The following is a 19541-nucleotide window of genomic DNA, read 5'->3' on the forward strand; positions in this document are numbered from 1 at the left end:
ATACAGCAGTATACCACCACATATAGGGTATCGGTGTACTCGGGAGAAATTGGGTATCAAACTTTGTGGATCTTTTTTTTATTTAATTCATTACAAATGTTTAATTTTCCACCCAAAATGAATGTATTGTCAAAAAATATTACAATTTGTAGACTGCACCTCCATTTTGTTTGTTAACCCTTATCTCCTTAAAAGTGCTTTTTCATATGTTGAGGGGTGTAGTTTCCATAATGGGGTAATTTATGAGTCTAGCTATTATTTAGGACTCTCGCAGTCAATTAGAAGTTGAGCAGGTCCATCTAAATAGGGGTTTTGGTGATTTGAGCCTCAAAACATTCTAGTAAAATATGTGGAATCTTAAAAAACATGCCAACATAAAGCAGACATTTGGGAAATGTAAGTTATGAATGTATTTGGGTGCAATGATTATCTGCTTCAAAACTAGAGAATTTAGAACTTTGAAAATAAAGAATTTTACACAATTTTGGCCTAATTTGTTTTTTTTCATAACTAAACACAAAATATATCATCCAAATTTTTAAACTAATTTGAAGTACAATGTGTCACAAGAAAAGGGTGAAACAGGGTGGCTTGTTTCACCCTGCATGGAGATCTCCTTTGACCGCATGTTTTCTTCACATCAAATCTTCCAGATGCAAGGACCAATCCTCAAATCTACTCCAGGCCTTATATCTACTTAAGGCCTCTTTCACATTCGTGTTTTTCTTCACATCATTTATTTTCCACTGAAGCCATTTCGGCTTACGGTCACATACTGTACAGATTGGATGTCTGTTACAGACTTCAGTGAATTTTCACTGATGCCTTACTGCACTATTGTTTTCAATGGGCTTTTTGACACTTCAGTTTTTGTCCACTGATCCAATGTTGTTGATGAACACAAAAAGAAAAGGTTCTAAATTTTCTTCCACTGACTGCTGCGAATGTGAATCCATTGTAATTGAGAATGACATAATAGGGATTGCCTACACCTTCCAATGATCGATATACCTGGAATGCGGGGGCTCAGGACACAGGCTTAAATTTTTGCCCCAATAAAACAACCGATGACTTTCAACTATTCATCGATCTTAATACGTTTATAAAAAAATAACTCAACAAAGGTACTTTCTAACCCAAAAAAACTGAGAATGTCCTAGAAAGAATAGGATCTGATTCAGACCCCTTCCTCCACAAAAATATCAGCAAAAAAATCGACCTTCAATCCAGTATCCCAGAGAGGACATCATATAGAGACCTTCTTCCCTCTAGTGCCTAGCGAACTCAAAAACATTAAATCTTTCCAGCGTTCAGTAGAATTTAGTAGATTAAGAATTTAATCAAAGGAGAATCTTGAAAAAAGCTCCAATCTTGAAAAAACTATCTGGTTGGCAGATAAAGGATGGGGAATTGCTATTCAAAATAGAACAGACTATGTAGCAGAGGCCATGAATATACTTGGGGATCCACAGTATTACAAACTGCTAAAGAAAAACCCCACAGAGTACAATAGATTGAGCAAGGAAGCCTTTGAGACTAAAATACTAAATAAGAAGGAAAAAGGCTTTCTGACAATGACACACCCACCCTTACCGACCTTCTATCATTTGCCAAAAATCCATAAAGACCAAGAACACCCACCGGGCCGTCCTATAATATCCAGAATAGGATCATAACTTGCAATTTCTCCCACTATATGGACCTGTATCTACAGCCCTTAGTGACACGATTACCATCCTATCTGCGTGACTCTAGCAGTAACAATTGGGGTTTGAAATTTACTATGAATATAGACAGGAATAAAATAATTTTTCTAGACTTGGAATTAAAGAAAGTTGAAAACTTTACTGTCCACTTTAAAACTGTGGACAGTAACAGTTTTTTAGAAGTTGGTAGTGCACATTATTCCAAATGGCTGAAAAATATACCTTTCAGTCAATTCCATCGCATCCGCTAAAATTGTACCAACCAGGAAGATTATAAGATACAAGCTTTGATCCTAAAAAAAAGATTTCAAGAAAAAAAGTACCCCAAGAAATTGATAGATGAAGCATAACCCAAGTATGCAGGTAAAAGGAATGTTTGGCAGTTTTAATTGTATTACGACTTATGACCAGGGAAATAATATCGAAACATTGGAACATTTTAAAAAAAGACCCTGCCCTCAGGGATGTTCTCCCCAGTCATCATATGATAACATTCAGAAAAGCTACCACTATCAAAAACGTGATAGCACCGATTAGATTGAGATCTAAGAAAGAAGAAACTAACAAATTTAATAAGACACCCGGAGTTAGAAAATGTAAACAGAAATTGTGCCTGTGCTGTGATACAATAAATTATGGGCTAAATCATTTACATCAAAAACCACCAACAAGACCTTTAAAATCAAAAACAGTATGTCTTGCTCATCGGACTTTGTCGTTTACCTTGTGGACTGTTCGTGCGGCAAACAATATGTGGCTAAATGGGCATCGCCACAAGACCACAATTGTTTTTTTTGAGCACATATTTCTTGAACATGGAGGGGATTTCAATTGCGTTAAGTTAACACCTATAGAACAAATAAATGAAAGAACTGTCAACTGTTTAAAAACAATCAACCGAAGAGAATCCTTTTGGATTTATAAATGAAACACACTAAACCTAAAATGGGCAAAATGAGGTTATTGAATCTGTTTAAGCATAAGTAACTTCTATTCACTTTTGCAGCCTGGCACTTTCCCGTCTTAACTAGCAATGAGTCCTCTGCCTCGACTCCCGCATCATCTTTCTCTAAAACCGCCTTGTTATCCCTCTGTGCGACCGCAGCTTCTGAAGATCGGGATGTTCCTGTGACCTCAGGATGCGTTTGATCGCCTCGCAAAGTTCGTAACTCCGATACATCAATTATGTCCATCTCTTCTAGGTTAGGAATTACCTATATTACCTATATTATGTTTTTGAAATATTTATATTTTTAGCAATTTATGAATGGTTTCCGTTTTTAATGGAACCAGGCTGAACTTTGACCTCTGGTCTCTCACGTAATTACTATCGGGAATTTCCGTTTTCCCGTTTTTTAGGATTGTATATAAAGATGTATTGTTGAATGTCATTTTATGCCTGCTGAAGGCTTCAGATCAACTTTTATACAAATCAACGTTTTTGGTTCATATTTATTGGACCGTTGACTGAATACCAAAGCGCCATTCTACACTATCAGGTCGCGGGTCTCTATACTCTACACCTTCCAATGAAGCAGACTTTGAGTCAATTGTCCAATTACCTTTAAAAACAGGGTGACCCATCTTAACCCCTTAATGACAAGGCCTGGAATGACTGGAGAATTTTTAACAAATTTTCTTGTGTAGTGGTTTAAGGGCCATGACTTTTTTTTTAATGTGTGTAACCTTAAAAAAATGTTGCTGTGTTTTTTTATCATGACACACAGGGCTAGTTAAAACTTAAAAGTTTAAGGATGTTTTGTAATTTTTAGTTTTTTCGGTGTTAAATTTACAAAAAGTGGAAAAAATGTAAAGTATATATATATATGTATATTTTATTTGCATATTAACTCAAATGAGCATTATAAAACCCTATTTTGTGTCAGTTGTTTTGATATATAATATGTATTGTCTCGGGCAAACGGAAACTATGGCAATGTTTTATAGTGTAGATTGGGATTTGTTTGGACATAGGAATGTGTGTTTGTAAATATTTATCACTCTTTGGTGTGTGTGTTGTTACTTTATATCCCCCCCCCCACCTGGGGGACATTTCCACAGTTTCTTTTCTTTTTTAACCTTCAAGAGGACCTGTCACCCCATTTATCGGCACTAGGAGCTGCTTACTAAAGTAAGCAGCTCCTAGTGCTTGAACAAACGCCGGGCGTGACTAGGGGAGGTCCGGGGTAGAGGCAGTGCCTCGGACCGCCCCCTCATGAATACATCGGACTGCTTTGCAAGCTGTCCGATGATTACACTATACCCCGCCGCAGTTTTTGATAGCGTTCCGGAGGTTTCCGGTAACGCTATCACTCTAACACTGCGGCTGCAAGCACTAGGAGCTGCTTACTTTACTAAATGATAAATGGGGTGACAGGTGCTCTTTAACAGTGCCTGGAGTAAGCGTCCCTGGTTTATCATGCTTGACTTTAATGATAGATTTCCTTTAATTTCCCTTCTCCTATAACAGTGTAGATGTGCAAAAATAAAACTCACTGGCCCACATTTACCAACGGCCATGCACCAGTTTCCTGTCGGACTTTGCACATTCTTTTCAGTTCAAACTACTTGCACCAGAAAAATGTCCCCCATTGTGAACTGGAGGGTCACTTTAAGGCCCCTTTCACACTTGGGTTGCAGATCATGTCAGAGTCTGCTCAGGGTACAATCAGGGTTTGGTCAGTGAAAAACTGACATTTTTCTCAGTCAGACCGTACGCCAAATTTATCATGCAAAGTTCGTCAGAATTGTGTTGCAAGCCTTATGTTAAAGGTGCAGCAAAAAAAAAGTTGATGCATTCCGTGGGGGCTGTGGAGGGAGCGCCAGATTCATGAAGAACGTGCGAATCATGAATCTGGCTCAGTCTGCACACTACACAGGCAAACTGCAACTACTGCAGTTTGCACTGTTTTTAGTAAATGTGGGCCACTGTGTAAACCCAGCCTCCTCCTAGACGTGCCTCTGTATGCAGTGCTGGGAAACTGAGGACAGAAGAAGCCGGAGCCGCAGGGTGAAAAGGAGCAGTGGAGGTAAGTGTTTATTATTTTTATCGTGCCTCCCCTGTGGACATCTAATACGGAGGGGAGCACCCCTAAGGCATTTCATTAGGTGTGGAGCACTGCTGGGTCATTTAATTAATAAAGGAGCATCCCTGGTGCATTTCATTGAGGGGAAGCACTGCTGGGGACATCTCATAAATGGGGGAGCACTGCTGGGGGCATTTCATTGGGGGGGGCACTGATGGGGACATTTTATTATGGGGGAGTTTTTCATTGAAGAGCGGAGACTGCTGCCATTTTATAAATGAGCAGCGGCTGCATTTTCCACCCTAGGCTTATACACAAGCCTAAATTTTCAGAGTTTTTTTGTGGTAAAATTAGGTACCCTGGTTTACACTTGATTATATGTGGTATTTATATTTTATTCCTCAGTGTCTGCCAAAAGAAAAGGGGATATTATATGTGTTTGGGGGTTGCTATACAAAAAGGGGTGTTATAATGTCCCCTTTTCTGTAGCCCCCTTCTTATCAAGACATTCAAAGGCGACTTAAGAAAAAGGGGCACTATAGGGGAGTGCTGTAGAAAAGGCGGCAGCTACAGGAAATGCTGCATTTTTGACTGGCTGCTGCAGGAAATTGTGGGTTATGGCCTGATCCCTGGAAAATAATTTTGCTTGCAGATGGTCCTCAAATACCAAAAGATTGGGGAACACTGCTCTAGCCTCCTCCTGTCCACAAGCCTCCTCCTGTGGCCACCTGTCCTATCCTGTGGCCTCTTATTCTCCAGCCTCTTCGGGTCGCCTCCTGTCTGCCAGCCTCCTCTGTGGCCACCTGTCCTCCAGTCCTCCTGCTGCTCCTTGTCCTCCAACCTCCTACTGTGACCTCCAGCCTCCCTCCTCATCACATTTGGCCTCCCTCCTCTTAATATTGTGGCTCCTGTCCTCCATCCTCACTTACTGTGGCTTCTTTCCCCTCCTGGTTATTAAAAAAAAACCTTACTTACCTTTCAATTGTTCCCCCGCAGTCCTTCTTCCTCTTCTCTCTGGGGCTCCGGGGTGACTACGAGGAGGGGGTTGGGCCCTCTGGCGGTAGCCCCTTTCCTTGGATGACCCAGTCCCCTTCTCCTCAGCACCTTGTAGACCCAGGGAGATGGCAAGGTAAGTAAAGTAAGTAAAGTTCTTTTTACTTTACTTAGAGAGGAGGTCCCACCTCCAGGTCTCAGCTCTGCAACCTCTAGTGCAGAGGTGGCGAACCTATAGCACGGGTGCTAAAGGGGGCACTTAGAGCCCTCTCTGTGAGCACCCAGGCAATCACAAAAGAGGACGCAAGGTATCTTCATGGATTCCCAGATAGCCCATGACTTGCTGCACTCAGTGCTATCTGAGACTACAGGAGGAATGGGAAGGGGTCAGCACATCTGCATTATCATTGTAGATCCTGCTCTAGGTCTGAAAATTCTTCCTATTCAGGGAACCTGATTTTGTCACTCCTTCTTTCTACTGCATTGGAGTTCTCAGGATACTGATACGATTGAAAGTTATGACAGAGAAGGGGGAAAGAAGTTACTGCTTAAATTGCCATGTTGGCACTTTGTGATAAATAAGCAGGGTTTGGTTGTAGTTTTGGCACTCATTCTATAAAAGGTTCACCATCACTGTTCTAGTGTTTTAGGAAGGAGACTGGGAGGCGGGACAATACGTGACGGCGGGACAGTGCCCAAAAACCCAGGACTGTTTCGTCAAATCCGGGATGGTTGGGAGTTATGTTTGCATAATGCAGGAGTACACAAACAATGTTTCAATTTATCATACCAAAGAAAAATGCCTCTTATCAACTTTCCTTGCTAATTTTACTCTCACGTTTGTGATCATTTCAGTTTGCCAAATGATAGTTTATTGCATTGTAAACTAAATATCATTAAAATGTTGACATCTTCCATAAGTTTTTTGCCTCTTTTTTCTTGAATGGAAAAAAAGGACATGTATGAGTTTCTTTCCCTTCCTTTCTGTAGATGGGAACTTGATGAAAGTAGAACTGAAGAAATAAGATGCTGAAAGCCAATGTTATATCAAGCCTTATACGCTAGCTTTCTGGCGTAGAAGGCAGGAAAAAGTGGCCAGTCCAGGAAAATGCCATACATTTCATGAGTGTTCTCCTCTTTTGTGCTATGCATACCACTATTTTAAAATGCTTGTGGCAAAGCACTAGGTGGGACAGGGGTCTAGGATGCCCTTGCCAGATAAATTCACTATAACCTGATGCTGCTTATAGAATAACCAACCTGGTGTACGTAGATTTCAATTCCAGCACATAACTGCTTCACTGGGATTACCAAGAGGTCGGAAACTCTAAGTAATTCCAGTGTGTTATATGGCGGCTGTGCCAATGATTAAAGATTGCCGCACAACCCTCCAGTCTTAATACATCGGCCCAAATATGCCCAGTCCTTTTTCTAACCATCGTTATCTACGGACATTTGAGAAACCTCCTTGTGCATTAGATAACTGACAATATTGGCAGGTTCTTTTAATGTGCTGCTACAGCCTGATGCAACATGAAGCTTGTATTGTACAATACAATTCCATAGACTTTTATTGTAAAAATAAATAAAGTAAAAGAATTTGGGATGATTGAGACAAAAATAAGTATCTTAGTGAGTTAAAATTTTCTCACAACTTATTTTGACATCTGAGAATGTCCTTATTTCAATACAAACAGATAACGTCAAATTGCTGAGCCAGTTCAATACTTCCCCTTATTGTTGAGCAATCTGCCAATGTATTACTGAAGGTTACTGACCTAAAGTAGACATCATTCCAATGTCAAAACATGTTGTCTTGTTTAAATAAAACTAAGATATTTGTTCCTTTTATCATTGTACTTTTGTATCAAGGCAGAGTGCTGCAGAAAAAAAGTGAACATCACAATTCGCAAGTATCTACTCAAGGTTCTGCACAATATTTTTTCACCCCAAAAGTCAGTGGCAACAGAATGCATTTTCCTAGCCATCCTGATGCATCCTTAGTTTGTATATTGCAGTTATTTAAACATGTAATGTCTGGTGCGAAGTGACTGGCGCAAGGCAAATGTTGTGCCAATATTTAATAAAGGCTCTAGAACTTTGCCAGGCAATTACAGGCCTGTACACTTAAACTTCCATTGTGGGGAAAGTATTGGAAGGGTTAGTAAAAGACTATGGGGCAAATTTACTTACCCGGTCCATTCGCGTTCCAGCGGCGGCTTCTCCGCTCTGGATTCGGGTCCGGCCGGGATTTAATAAGGTAGTTCTTCCGCCGTCCACCAGGTGGCGCTGCTGCGCTGAAAGTAAACTCATCGCGCCGGAATGCACCGAGCTGGACCAGGTGAAGGTAAGCGGTCCTTATGCGACACATTTTCGGTTTTTAAATGCGGCGGTTTTTCCGAATACGTCGGGTTTTCGTTCGGCCACGCCCCCCGATTTCCGTCGCGCGCATGCCAGCGCCGATGCGCCACAATCCGATCGCGTGCGCCAAAATCCCGGGGCAATTTAAGTACAAGCGGCGCAAAACGGAAATATTCGGGTAACACGTCGGGAAAACGCGAATCGGGCCCTTAATAAATGACCCCCTATATACTGGATTATGTGACATCCAATAGCATAATAAGTGACAGCCAGCATGTGTTTACTAAGAATAGAAGTCGTCAGACTAACCTTATCTGCTTCTATGAAGAGGTGAGCAGACGCCTGGATGGAGGAGCAGCTGTGGATATTGTGTTCTTGGGTTTTGCAAAGGCATTTGACATTGTCCCTCATAGACGCCTGATGTGTAAAATAAGGTATATTGGTTTGGTAGGAATCATTTGCAACTGGATTGAAAACTGGCTGAAGGATCACATCCTGAGAGTTGTGGTTAATGATTCCTATTCTGAATGGTCACCAGTTATGAGTGGTGTACCCCAGGGTTCTGGCCTACTACTATTTAATATATTTATTAATGATATAGAGGTAGGAATTAATAGCACTGTGTCTATTTTTGCAGATGATACCAAGCTGTGTGTCACGGGTGCTCCCGCGATCCCTGTCTCGGATCAAGGGTGCACCCGTGCCTCCCCGGGGGCCGGTGGCCGGCATCTCTTACCTTCCCCGGCTCCCGCGGCATCCTCTGCTGCTCTCGCGGCTCGGTGCGCGCGTCCCTTATGAGCTGGATAAGGTTCAACGAAGAGCCACAAAAATGAGGGTCTCAGGGGTAGGGAGGGTCTCAGTTATGAGCAAAGATTAAAAAAACTAGATTTATTTAGTCTGATTAACTTATATAAATGTATGAATGGTCCATACAATAAATATGGTGGTAAGTTGTTTCAGATAAATCAAATCAAAAGACAAGGGGCCACTGTCTCCATCTGGAGAAATTAAGGTGTAATCACCAGAGGCGACAGGGCCTTTTTACTATGAGAGCTGTCAATCTGTCGAATAGCCTGCCTCAGGCGCTGGTCACAGCAGGGACAGCAGAGAGATTCAAGAAGGGTCTAGATGCCTTTTTACAACAAAATAAAATTGATGGTTATGTTATATAGAATTGTTTCCCATAAATCTCTTCCTTATTCAATCCCTTCCCTTCCTTGGTTGAACTTGATAGACATGTGTTTTTTTTCAACCGTATAAACTATGATACTATGTAGCTTGAGTGCAATATTTACTCACTACCAGGTTTAGGCACCCTTCCAGTAAGTGATTTATTATTTTAACTTTATAGGGGTAGGAAAAAAATGTTACATCTTACATTCACATAGAGATAAAAGGATAAAAATTCAAACTGAAATGAAAATAAGTGCAACACAGATGTTTGTTGTTTTCTGGCCTATTTTTTTTTTTTTTTAAATAAGTTTATTTGAGTGATTTTCCTCTTTTTATTTTCAGTTGCTGCATCCAGTTTGAATTCAGGATTTTGGCTGCACTAAACCAAGGAGAAGTTGAGAGATCATGTGGAATCCCAGCATGGTTATCTTGGTGTGCATCATAAGCCATCTCCTACTCCTTGCCGGACTTATGGCTGACAGTAAGTAAACTGTTGTTTAGCTTTCAAAGCTTACAAATACTTCTTTTAGACAGGCATTATTTAACTCTTATTTAACTTATTTTACTCTTTCACTATAAACATCCCCCCAGTAATTAATATATATATATAACATCCAGTAATATATGCAGCCCCCCAGTAATAAATATATGCAGCCCCCCAGTAATTAATATATACAGCCCCCAGTAATATATATAGCCCTCCATAATATATACAGCCCCCCGTAATATATAATCCCTCAGTAATATATGCAGACCCAGGTAATATATACAGCACCCCAGTAATTAATATATACTGCCCTCTGTAATATATACAGACCCCCAGTAATATATGCTGACCCCCGGTAATTAATATGTAGCCCTCAGCAATTAATACATATAGCCCCCTCCGTAATTCATATATACAGGCCCCAGTAATTTATAAATACAGCCCCTTCATTCTGGAGTATGTGACATCAAATAGTATAATATGTGACAGCCAACATTTGTTTACTAAGGATAGAAGTCAGACTAACCTGATCTGCTTCTTTGAAGAGGTGGGCAGATGCCTGGATGGAGGAGCAGCTGTGGATATTGTGTTCTTGGAGTTTGCAAAGGCATTTGACACTGTCCCTCATAGACGCCTGGTGGGTAAAATAAGGTCTATTGTTTTTGCAGGAATTATTTGCAATTGGATTGAAAACTGGCTGAAATATCATATACAGAGAGCTGTGGTCAATGATTCCTACTCTGAATGGTCACCAGTTATAACTGGTGTACCCCACACATCTAATATTTAATATATTTATTAGTGATATAGAGGTAGGAATGATTAGCACTATGTCTATTTTAGCAGTTGACGCAAAGTTGAGTAGTGTAATACAGTCGATGGAGGATGATCATAGGCTGCAGGGTGACTTGGACAAACTGAGTGTTTGGCAGCTTGGCAAATGAGGTTCAATGTGGATAAATGTAAGGTTATGCCCTCTCCATAGCCGGTGGGCGATTGCTGTATATTGTAGTAAACACCCACAACTAACACCCTCTATCGGTGCTAACATTAAAACGCTGTGTGGGTGCCGCCATATGTGCTTGAATCGTTGCTCCCCGTGACATCTTTGGGTAGCGGCTATTTGTTGCTATGACAGCCTCAGGTCACACAAAGACACAGGCCTGTCTTATTTCACACCATTTATTACAATGTGTGATTTGCACATTGTAATAGATGATGTGGAAAATGTACTGCCATACTGTCAACCTAGGGTTAAAGTATCCTAGGGGGTCTGAAAAGTAGCAAAAAAAAATGTAATTAATAAAACCTAAAAATTCAAATCAACCCCTTTTCCCTAGAATTGATATAAATATAAATAAACAGTAAAAATCATAAGCATGTTAGGTATTGCAGCATCCCAAAATGATCGATCTATCAAAATATAATAATGGTTATTGCCGGCGTTTAACCTGTAATGGAAAATAGTTTCCAAAGTCAAAAATGACACTTTTTTGCCATTTTGAAAAAAAAAATTCTATAAAAAGTGATCAAAAGGCTGTACAGTCCTAAAAATGGTAGCATTGAAAACATCATCAAAAGTCATAAAAAAGTTATTAGCGCCAGAACGTGGAAAATTAAGAATTTTTTTTGTACAGGAGGTGTATGAAAACATAAAAACTTTATATAATTTTGGTATCCTGTGATGGCATCGATCAAAAGAACAAAGTAGACATGTCATTTGGAACCCACAGTGAAAGCCGTAAAATCCAAGACCACGAGAAAATGGCTCAAATGCACCATTTTTCACCAATTTCACAGCATTTGGAATTTTTTTCCCACTTCCCTGTACATGGCAGGGAATTTTAAATAATGTCACTATGTAGTGCAATTTGTTATGCAGAAAACAAGCCATCACACAGGTCTTTGCATGAAAAAAATAAAAAAAATTATAGATTATTGAAGGTGGGGAGTGAAAAACGGAAAAGCAAAAATGAAAAAGGGCCTGGTCGTTAAGGGGTTAAAATGTAATTGTGTGTTTTAAATTACCTCGCTCATTGCCAGAATCCTTTGCTGAGTCCTGGGGGTTGTTTTGGTTCAGATACATTTGAAAAAAACACGTGTTTTGTCTGTGCTACTCACTCCTCAGCTCTCAGCGCCCACCTTCCTGCTCGTGTACAACTCCTCCCTCCTCCACTGATGTCATCTCACCACATGGTGATCTCTATCCCGGTGTGGGTGAAGGAGCAGGAGAGAGGATTTGTACATTTAAAAAAATAAGTTGACCCTGCACTTTTTCTTTTTCCTGCTGTTCCATTTTTGGAAATGTTATATTATGAAAAGGTTTGCAACAAAAGCATTTGGCGTGTCCCGATGAACAAAACTGGTTGCATCCTGTATGGGTTAAAAAAAGTTGAGAGTGAATGTGGGGTTTTCACTGGACTTTGGCCAGAAAAATAAAGGCACACAAAGGGGGCATGCATCTTTAGTGGGAAGTTTTGGATTTGATTGTTTAATCAAACAAGGGTGATGCAGCATCATTCATTACTCTTCAGATCTTCATTACTCTTGCAAGGTTATACCAGCAATCCTGTAAAAAAAAAGTCTAATCTGAAAATATACTAATTAGCTTTGGGTGCTCTTTGAAATAAATAGAGCACCCAAGGCTTACAATTATGCACGCCTTCAGCAAAAATGGTTACCTCATTACTGGTTAATAAATCTTTATTTCACATTACCTGGCTCCCTCTTAGCAGAGTGTGGCAATGCCGGGTTAAGGGGCTGCTGCAGCAGCCTGTGTGCATGTGAAGCAGTCTCCTTATGCATTCTTCTCTCCACACCATACCCCTCCCCTGCCTGCTCAATGATCATGACAGGGATAGGTTAGGTGCCAAGGTAGTGTGGAGTACAGGAAGAATACACGAGGAGACTGAGAAACAGGCAGACAGGGTGCTGCAGCTGCCCCATATCCCCCACCTTCCTTTCCCCCAGGACTCACAACTTTCTGCTGGAAGGGAACCAGGTAATGTAAAGTTTTATAATGTACTGAAATGATTCAAAAGCATTTTTAAAATCAGCACAGAATATTCTATTGGAACCGGTCACCAGCTAAAAATTACAATACTAGTGTCAGGTTCGCTTTAAGACTTAGTGTATGATGTACGGTAAAATTAGAATTGCATGCAGTGATGCATTGAAGAAGTAGTAGTAATACCGGTAGTTTCCCTGCATTAAAATATATTTATGTCTATGTTTTGTTATTTTTTATTGCTGTAAATTTTGAATGCCTCCTTGGCTAGAGACATTGGGGGATATGTTTTAAAGTTTCTGGATACGTCAGTGCAGAGTTCGACAAGACTAGTCCTCTGTTGCTCCAGATTTACCACTGTGTTGATAAATCTGGTACAGTGTAAGGGCACATTCACATGGCCGTCTGCGGGGACGGCAATAGCGGCGCGGCGCAGATGTGGTGCCACACATGTGTGGCACCGATCCAGCCCGCACACTGCAAAAAGATAGAGCATCGGGCATACCGCTGTGTGAATGTACCCTAAGACTGTGAAGTCCTATGTTTGCACGAGGAAAGTGTCACTAGAATACAGAAGTAATGCATGATATTATAACAGCAATCAAGTGATCAAATGTGCAAGTAAACTAGTAGGAAATTACTAATCAGTTAAAATAAGAAATATGAAAAATACACAAAGTATAAAAAGTTTGTCCTTTTCTTCATATGTAATTATTTACTGTGTAGAAAACAAAGTAGGTATTGCCCTGTCCATAACAGCCGAAGATATTGGGGGTCATTTACTAAGGGCCCAAATTGCGGTTTTCTGACGGGTTACGCAAATTTTTCCGTTTTGCACCGATTTTCCCTGTATTGCCGCGGCATTATGGCGCACGCGTTCAGATTGCATGCAAGCCTTTCTATGAAGGGCATAAAAAATATTGCCAAGTCGTCACTTCGGGAGCACATATGCTAAAATGGGGAAGATACAGAGAGGAGACATATTTATTCTATCATGCACTCTGACCTCTTTGCTTAACCCCTTCCCGAAGCAGGACACAATAGTATGGCACTGGCCGAGGTAACTTTCCAACCCTTGGGCACATGATGGTTTCCTTAGGACGTAACCATAACGGAGCACCTAGGGGCACCTGCACCAAGCACATTGCTCAATCGAAGGCCATTGAGGTAGAGATACTTTTCTGTGCATAACCACCAAAGGCGCTAGCCTAGAGATGTAATAGGATTTAAGTATGTTCTGTACCCCTAGTCCTCCTTAATTTAGACTTAATTTAGGGCCCCAAATGAATTTATTTATATCCCTCTGGTAGGACCTCAAACATGAAGGAGGTAAATCAATATGCACAGATTAGAAACAGTAAAATAATCATGGTCGGTGGGTCATCTTCACAGCCCATTCATGACACTATAAGGGCGGCACAATGGTACATGGTACTTTATTTCTTGTGAAAGTTTAGCAAAATGCTAAATGTTAAAAAAGTTAAAAAACAAACAAAATGCTTTTGTCCTAAATAAATTTGAATAAAGTTATTGACATCATGCCTAAGGAGGCTATGGCAGCTTGGGCTGTGTCAAGCTCCAGGGGCAGTGGACCCACTGGACCACCGCGGACGATGACTTTAGCGACACCTGGGACCGGAATCTAAGTGGCACCAGGTTTTCACCAGAACCTGCCGCAAAGCAGGTTGGACTTTCTGCAGTGTGGTACCACCTGGTCATTCCACAGGTGTGACTTTGTCCGCGGTGGCTCCAAGTCGAGGTACAAAGAGGTTAGGCAAAATCGTGGTCGGGGACAAGCAGGAAGTCGAGACAGGCAGCACAGGATCAACGTCAGGAACTAAGTAATATAGTAAATATCTCTGCAGGCAAATTGAAGAGGAAAAGGAATGGCACTCATTGAAGTCTTCTTAGACGTTTATTGCATACTTACAAAAAGACATGACAAAAATGTCATTTAGTCAAGAGGGAGAGGAGGAAAATAAGTACAGGACATCACAAGAAACTTAACACTTAACTGTTAAATTTCTTGTGATGTCCTGTACTTGTTTCTTCCTCTCCCTCTTGACTAAATGATATTTTTTGTCATGTCTTTTTGTAAGCATGCAATAAACGTATAAGAAGACTTCAAGATGGTGAGTGCCATTCCTTTTCTTCTTCGATTTGCCTGTATATGTATCAAGCTTATCATTTATGAGGAATAGAGCACCGCAGAAGCCTTTGTTACTCTCATCTGTCACATTTATGTTACACCATACTCTGAGATACAATCTGAGACTCACTAGCGTCTGATGCAGTAGCCAATCCACATATCCCTCTCTCCTCTATTATAGTAAATATCTCTTCCTGAACACACTCAGCTTTCCCTACATTTGTATATAAACAAATAATACACAGACTCCCCTCCCCCCTTCACCTTATGGCAGCAGGAAATGGCAAACAGGAGAGTGAGAGCAGTGATAAACTGTGCCTATGCAAATCTTCAATCTGTCCCATGTTCTGTCCATTAGATAGATATATATAGATGTACATAAATGTATATACATACCATATATACTCGAGTATAAGCCAACCCGAGTTTAAGTCGAGATCCCTAATTTTACCACCAAAAACTGTGAAAACCTATTGACTCGAGTATAAGCTGAGGGTGGGAAATGCATTGGTCACAGCCTCCCAGTTTATAGCCAGCAATCCCCCTGTAGTATTTAGCCAGCCAACCCCCTGTAGTTTATAGCCAACCCCCTTTAGTATATAGCCAGCCAAGAAAGACTATCTTGATATGGTCTATAGACTATTATCAGACAAAGTAACATACAGGAACATCTTTAATGACCCAACAGATAGATATTTAAACGAGCTAACAGCAATTATATTAGAAGCCCCCCAAAAAATTGGATATCGAAAGATGAATTTAAATACCAACTAAACCCTAAACCGACTATTTCAACTTTTTATGCACTACCCAAAGTGCATAAACAGATGACCCCGGTTCCTGGAAGACCAATAGTCTCCGGAACCAATAATCTAACTCAAGGGATCAGTGAGTACTCAGACCTAATACTCCACCCATTTGTGACAGCTTTACCATCCTACCCTAAAGATAAAAAAAAAACGTTATTTCCAAACTATAGGACATAACATTCATGTCACATACTTTACCTAGCAAGTCTTGACGTCGAGTCCCTCCATAGCAATATCCAACATCACCTTGGCGTTCAAGCAATAACGCATTACCTAAACATGAAAAGGATTCAATATCAAAAACAGTCAGTTCACAATTGCACTTTTACAGTTTCTCCCAACACACAATTATTTTTTTGTTTGATGGTGATCGCGCACCCTCTTACACAAATTTATTTTAAGGGTGGCGGGAAGAGACCATACAACTTTGCAGAATTCACCAAATGTATCCTTTTTTGGGGAAGATATATAGACGAAGTCCTTGTCCTTTGGGAGGGGGACAAAGACATCTTCTACCAATTTGTTCAGATGCGGCCCACGCCAGAAATACACAAAAAACAAATTCACTTTTTGGATCTCACAATCAAAAAAGATGACACAGGTCATCTTCAGACAACTATATATAGAAAGGAAACAGCCTCCTGGAATGGCGGAGTTGGTACCGGGAGCCTCTTAAAAAGGGCATACCGGTAGGCCAATATCTCCGAGCCAGGAGGAACTGTTCAAATGAGGATGAATTCATTAAAGAATGTGGAACACTATATACATGGTTTGTTGCTAGAGGATACCCCAAAAAGGTCCTATATAGGGCCTTCAACAGAGCAAAATCAACAAAACGGAAACACTGTTACAAAATAGACATACCCAATATGAGAAAAGACCAATTAGATGAAAATTTTACAGAAATACTGGCCGTTTTTGACAGCAGACGAGGACATCAGAGAAATTATTTCATCATACCCCAGTATAACATATCGAGGGGGAAAAATCTCAAAGATATGTTAGTTCATAGCCACTATACTGAGAAGAAAATTTGAATTGGTTAACACCTAGAACCACTGGATCCTACCCATGTTGCGCTTGTTCATTCTGCCAATTTATGTCAAAGAAATAGATGTTTTCTGACTCTGAGGGACAAAAAAACTACGAGATTAGAAAATATATCAACTGTAGGTCCACTGGAGTGTTGTATGTGGCACAGTGCAAATGCCCGAAGCTGTATGTGGGTAAAACAGTGCAGGAACTAAGGAGAAGGATATTCTACCACCTAAGCACAATAAGGACGGATAAAGATACCACACTAACAAGACATATGAAATTAGCACATAAAGGAGACCTACAACAACTGAGGTTTTGGGGAATCGCCCAACTTAAAAAGGGTGCGAGACGTGGTAATATAAATATACAACTGGTGCAGATTGAAGCACAATGGATTTACGGTCTCTGAACATTGAGCCCTAGAGGACTCAATGAGGGTTTTACCTTTGTACCCTTTCTCTGGAGAAACAAATACACCACTCCAGAAGACCTAATACAGGGTCCCAATCCCCCCTCTACTTTTGAAGAGACAATAAATCTGATATTTAAAGAACATAGAGATTCAGGATAACAAATGCTGTAGAGGACCCCCAAATTTGGGGTTTATCAGAATAAATAAATACCTGCTTATGCACAGATTCACATTTTTTTCACTTTCTGACTTTTCCTATATAGAAAAATATAACTAAACTGACAACCAAGGGTTGACTATTTGAGAAACTGTAAAAATAGTATGGATACTCAATATCTTGTACAGCAACCGGATGCAAAAACACTATGTGTGTGCGATCCATATGCCTGCATCCACATCCAAGAGTGCAAATTACTTTTTTCTACTGAAAATTTAAATAGGCCTCATCCTCAAGGTGTTAAAACACTTTCCCCACTTCATCAAAACTTGCTTCTGATGCTTACTTGCTAACATTTGTGTCCATAACACTATGTGATAAAATACTGTTAAAACTTTAGAAAATGTCACATATAAAACATAATCCATAGATCATCTTGGAATCATTTTGGCTTCTGCCATAAACCCAGGTTTTCAGGTAGTTCAGATGAGGACGAAGAACATCCTTTGTGCCTTGCAGATATTATACAGTCTCCTTCCTCAGCGATTAAAATCCAAGAAGGGGAAATCAGTCATTAAAAATGACAGACGTTTCAGAGAGATGATATTCCTTGGGATAATAGCCAAAGTAGTCCATTAATGAGTGAATTTTCACAGAACACTACTAACTGTAAGACTTCAGATGAATCATGTTACATTAACAACTGTATAATACATGATATTCCCTCTCAATTCTCCATTCATTGGAGAAGGATGAGTCACATAATTTTCCCAAAAGAACAGGATGAAAACTATTTATTGATAATATTACTGACTGTAATAACAAAAGTTTTGTATGATCAGAAAATATTCACAAATAATTTGACATTGTACAACATATTGAATCCCAATTCAGATTTTTGGATGACAGACTACTCCTTTTACTGTTAACCTCGCAGTCTTTTACTATATCTCTAAAATATGAAGGCATATTGAAAATCCTTCCTGGAGGCGATAGCTTTTGAGGTTCAAAATGGATTCTCCATAGATTCTCCTGTGAGTTGGGTCCTGCACTTTCAGGTCTGTGTTCAGAAGCATTGACAACATTGCAGAAAAAAATATATTGCAGCAATATTTTGAGAGACAATTCTGGTCCTCTTCACTAGGCCAGCACCAAAAGAGAAAACAACAACAAAAGTTATAATAAAAAGTGAGGAAAAAGTATTTAGTCAGGCACCAATTGTGCAAGTTCTCCCACATAAAAAGACTAGTGAGGCCTGTAATTGACATCACAGAGAGACAACATTAGAAAACCTGTGCAAATTTATGGTGGAAAATAAGTATTTGGTCAATACTAACCTTTCATCTCAATACTTTTATGTACACCACGTTTCAAATTGTTATGCAAATGATATTCATCTCTGGTTTTCCTAAATGGTCAATGCAAATGACAGCATAATAAAAGTCATCACTCGTCAGAGTATAAATCAGTTGTTCTTGTGATCATTATTGAACAAACCTCCCAATGATAACAGTTTATTCTTCAAAATAAAAAAAATAAAAAATAAAAATGCACAGTTCCAAATTATTATGCACAGAAGAGTTTCAAAAAATTGTATAGCTTGTAAAGAACTGAAAATGGTCAGTTTTACAGCATTAATGGAAGAGAGCAGCTGCTAAAATGCCTTCAAAAACCAACAAACAGAAATTTGAAGCTGCTGGTGCCTCTGGAATCCCACGAACTTCAAGGTGTAGGATCTGTCAAAGACTTACTGTGGGGCATAAACCGAATATTCGGCCACCCCTAACCAGTGCTCACAAGCAGAAACCAGTGGGCCAAGACATACATGAAGACTAATTTTCAAAAATCTTTATGAGTGTTGTGCATCCCTTAATAGTCAAGATGGATGGATTAGTGGATGGCCACCATGACCAAACAAGCCTGTGTCATCAGCAAGAAGGTCAGCTGGTAGGCACCTTTAGGGTTCCTGAAGGTGTGAAAATGACCTCGACAAAGTTAATAGAGTTTGTGTCTGACCACTTTCTTCCATTTCACAAAAAGAAGAATCTCCCCCTTCAGAGTAAAATCTTTTTCATGCATAACAATACACCATCTCATGCTGCAAAGATACATCTGTGTTATTGGCTGCTATGGGCATAAAAGGAGAGAATCTCATAGTGTAGCCACCAGCTTCTCCTGACCTCAGCCCTATAGAGAACCTTTGGAGTATCATCAAGCAAAAGA

General features: G+C 40.0%; 1 protein-coding gene across 1 annotated transcript in view; it reads left to right on the top strand.

The window, feature by feature from the left end:
- Positions 1–19541, top strand: part of PTPRS (protein tyrosine phosphatase receptor type S) — a 207897-nt gene that overhangs the window by 29421 nt on the left and 158935 nt on the right. Inside the window, exon 2 of the mRNA XM_072113236.1 lies at positions 9602–9740. Within this exon, the coding sequence (XP_071969337.1) occupies positions 9665–9740 (76 nt within the window). The 5' untranslated portion in view covers positions 9602–9664. The remainder of the gene's footprint in view (positions 1–9601; positions 9741–19541) is intronic.

This window comes from Engystomops pustulosus, chromosome 1 (assembly GCF_040894005.1).
Source record: "Engystomops pustulosus chromosome 1, aEngPut4.maternal, whole genome shotgun sequence".
Taxonomy (NCBI): Eukaryota; Metazoa; Chordata; class Amphibia; order Anura; family Leptodactylidae; genus Engystomops; species Engystomops pustulosus.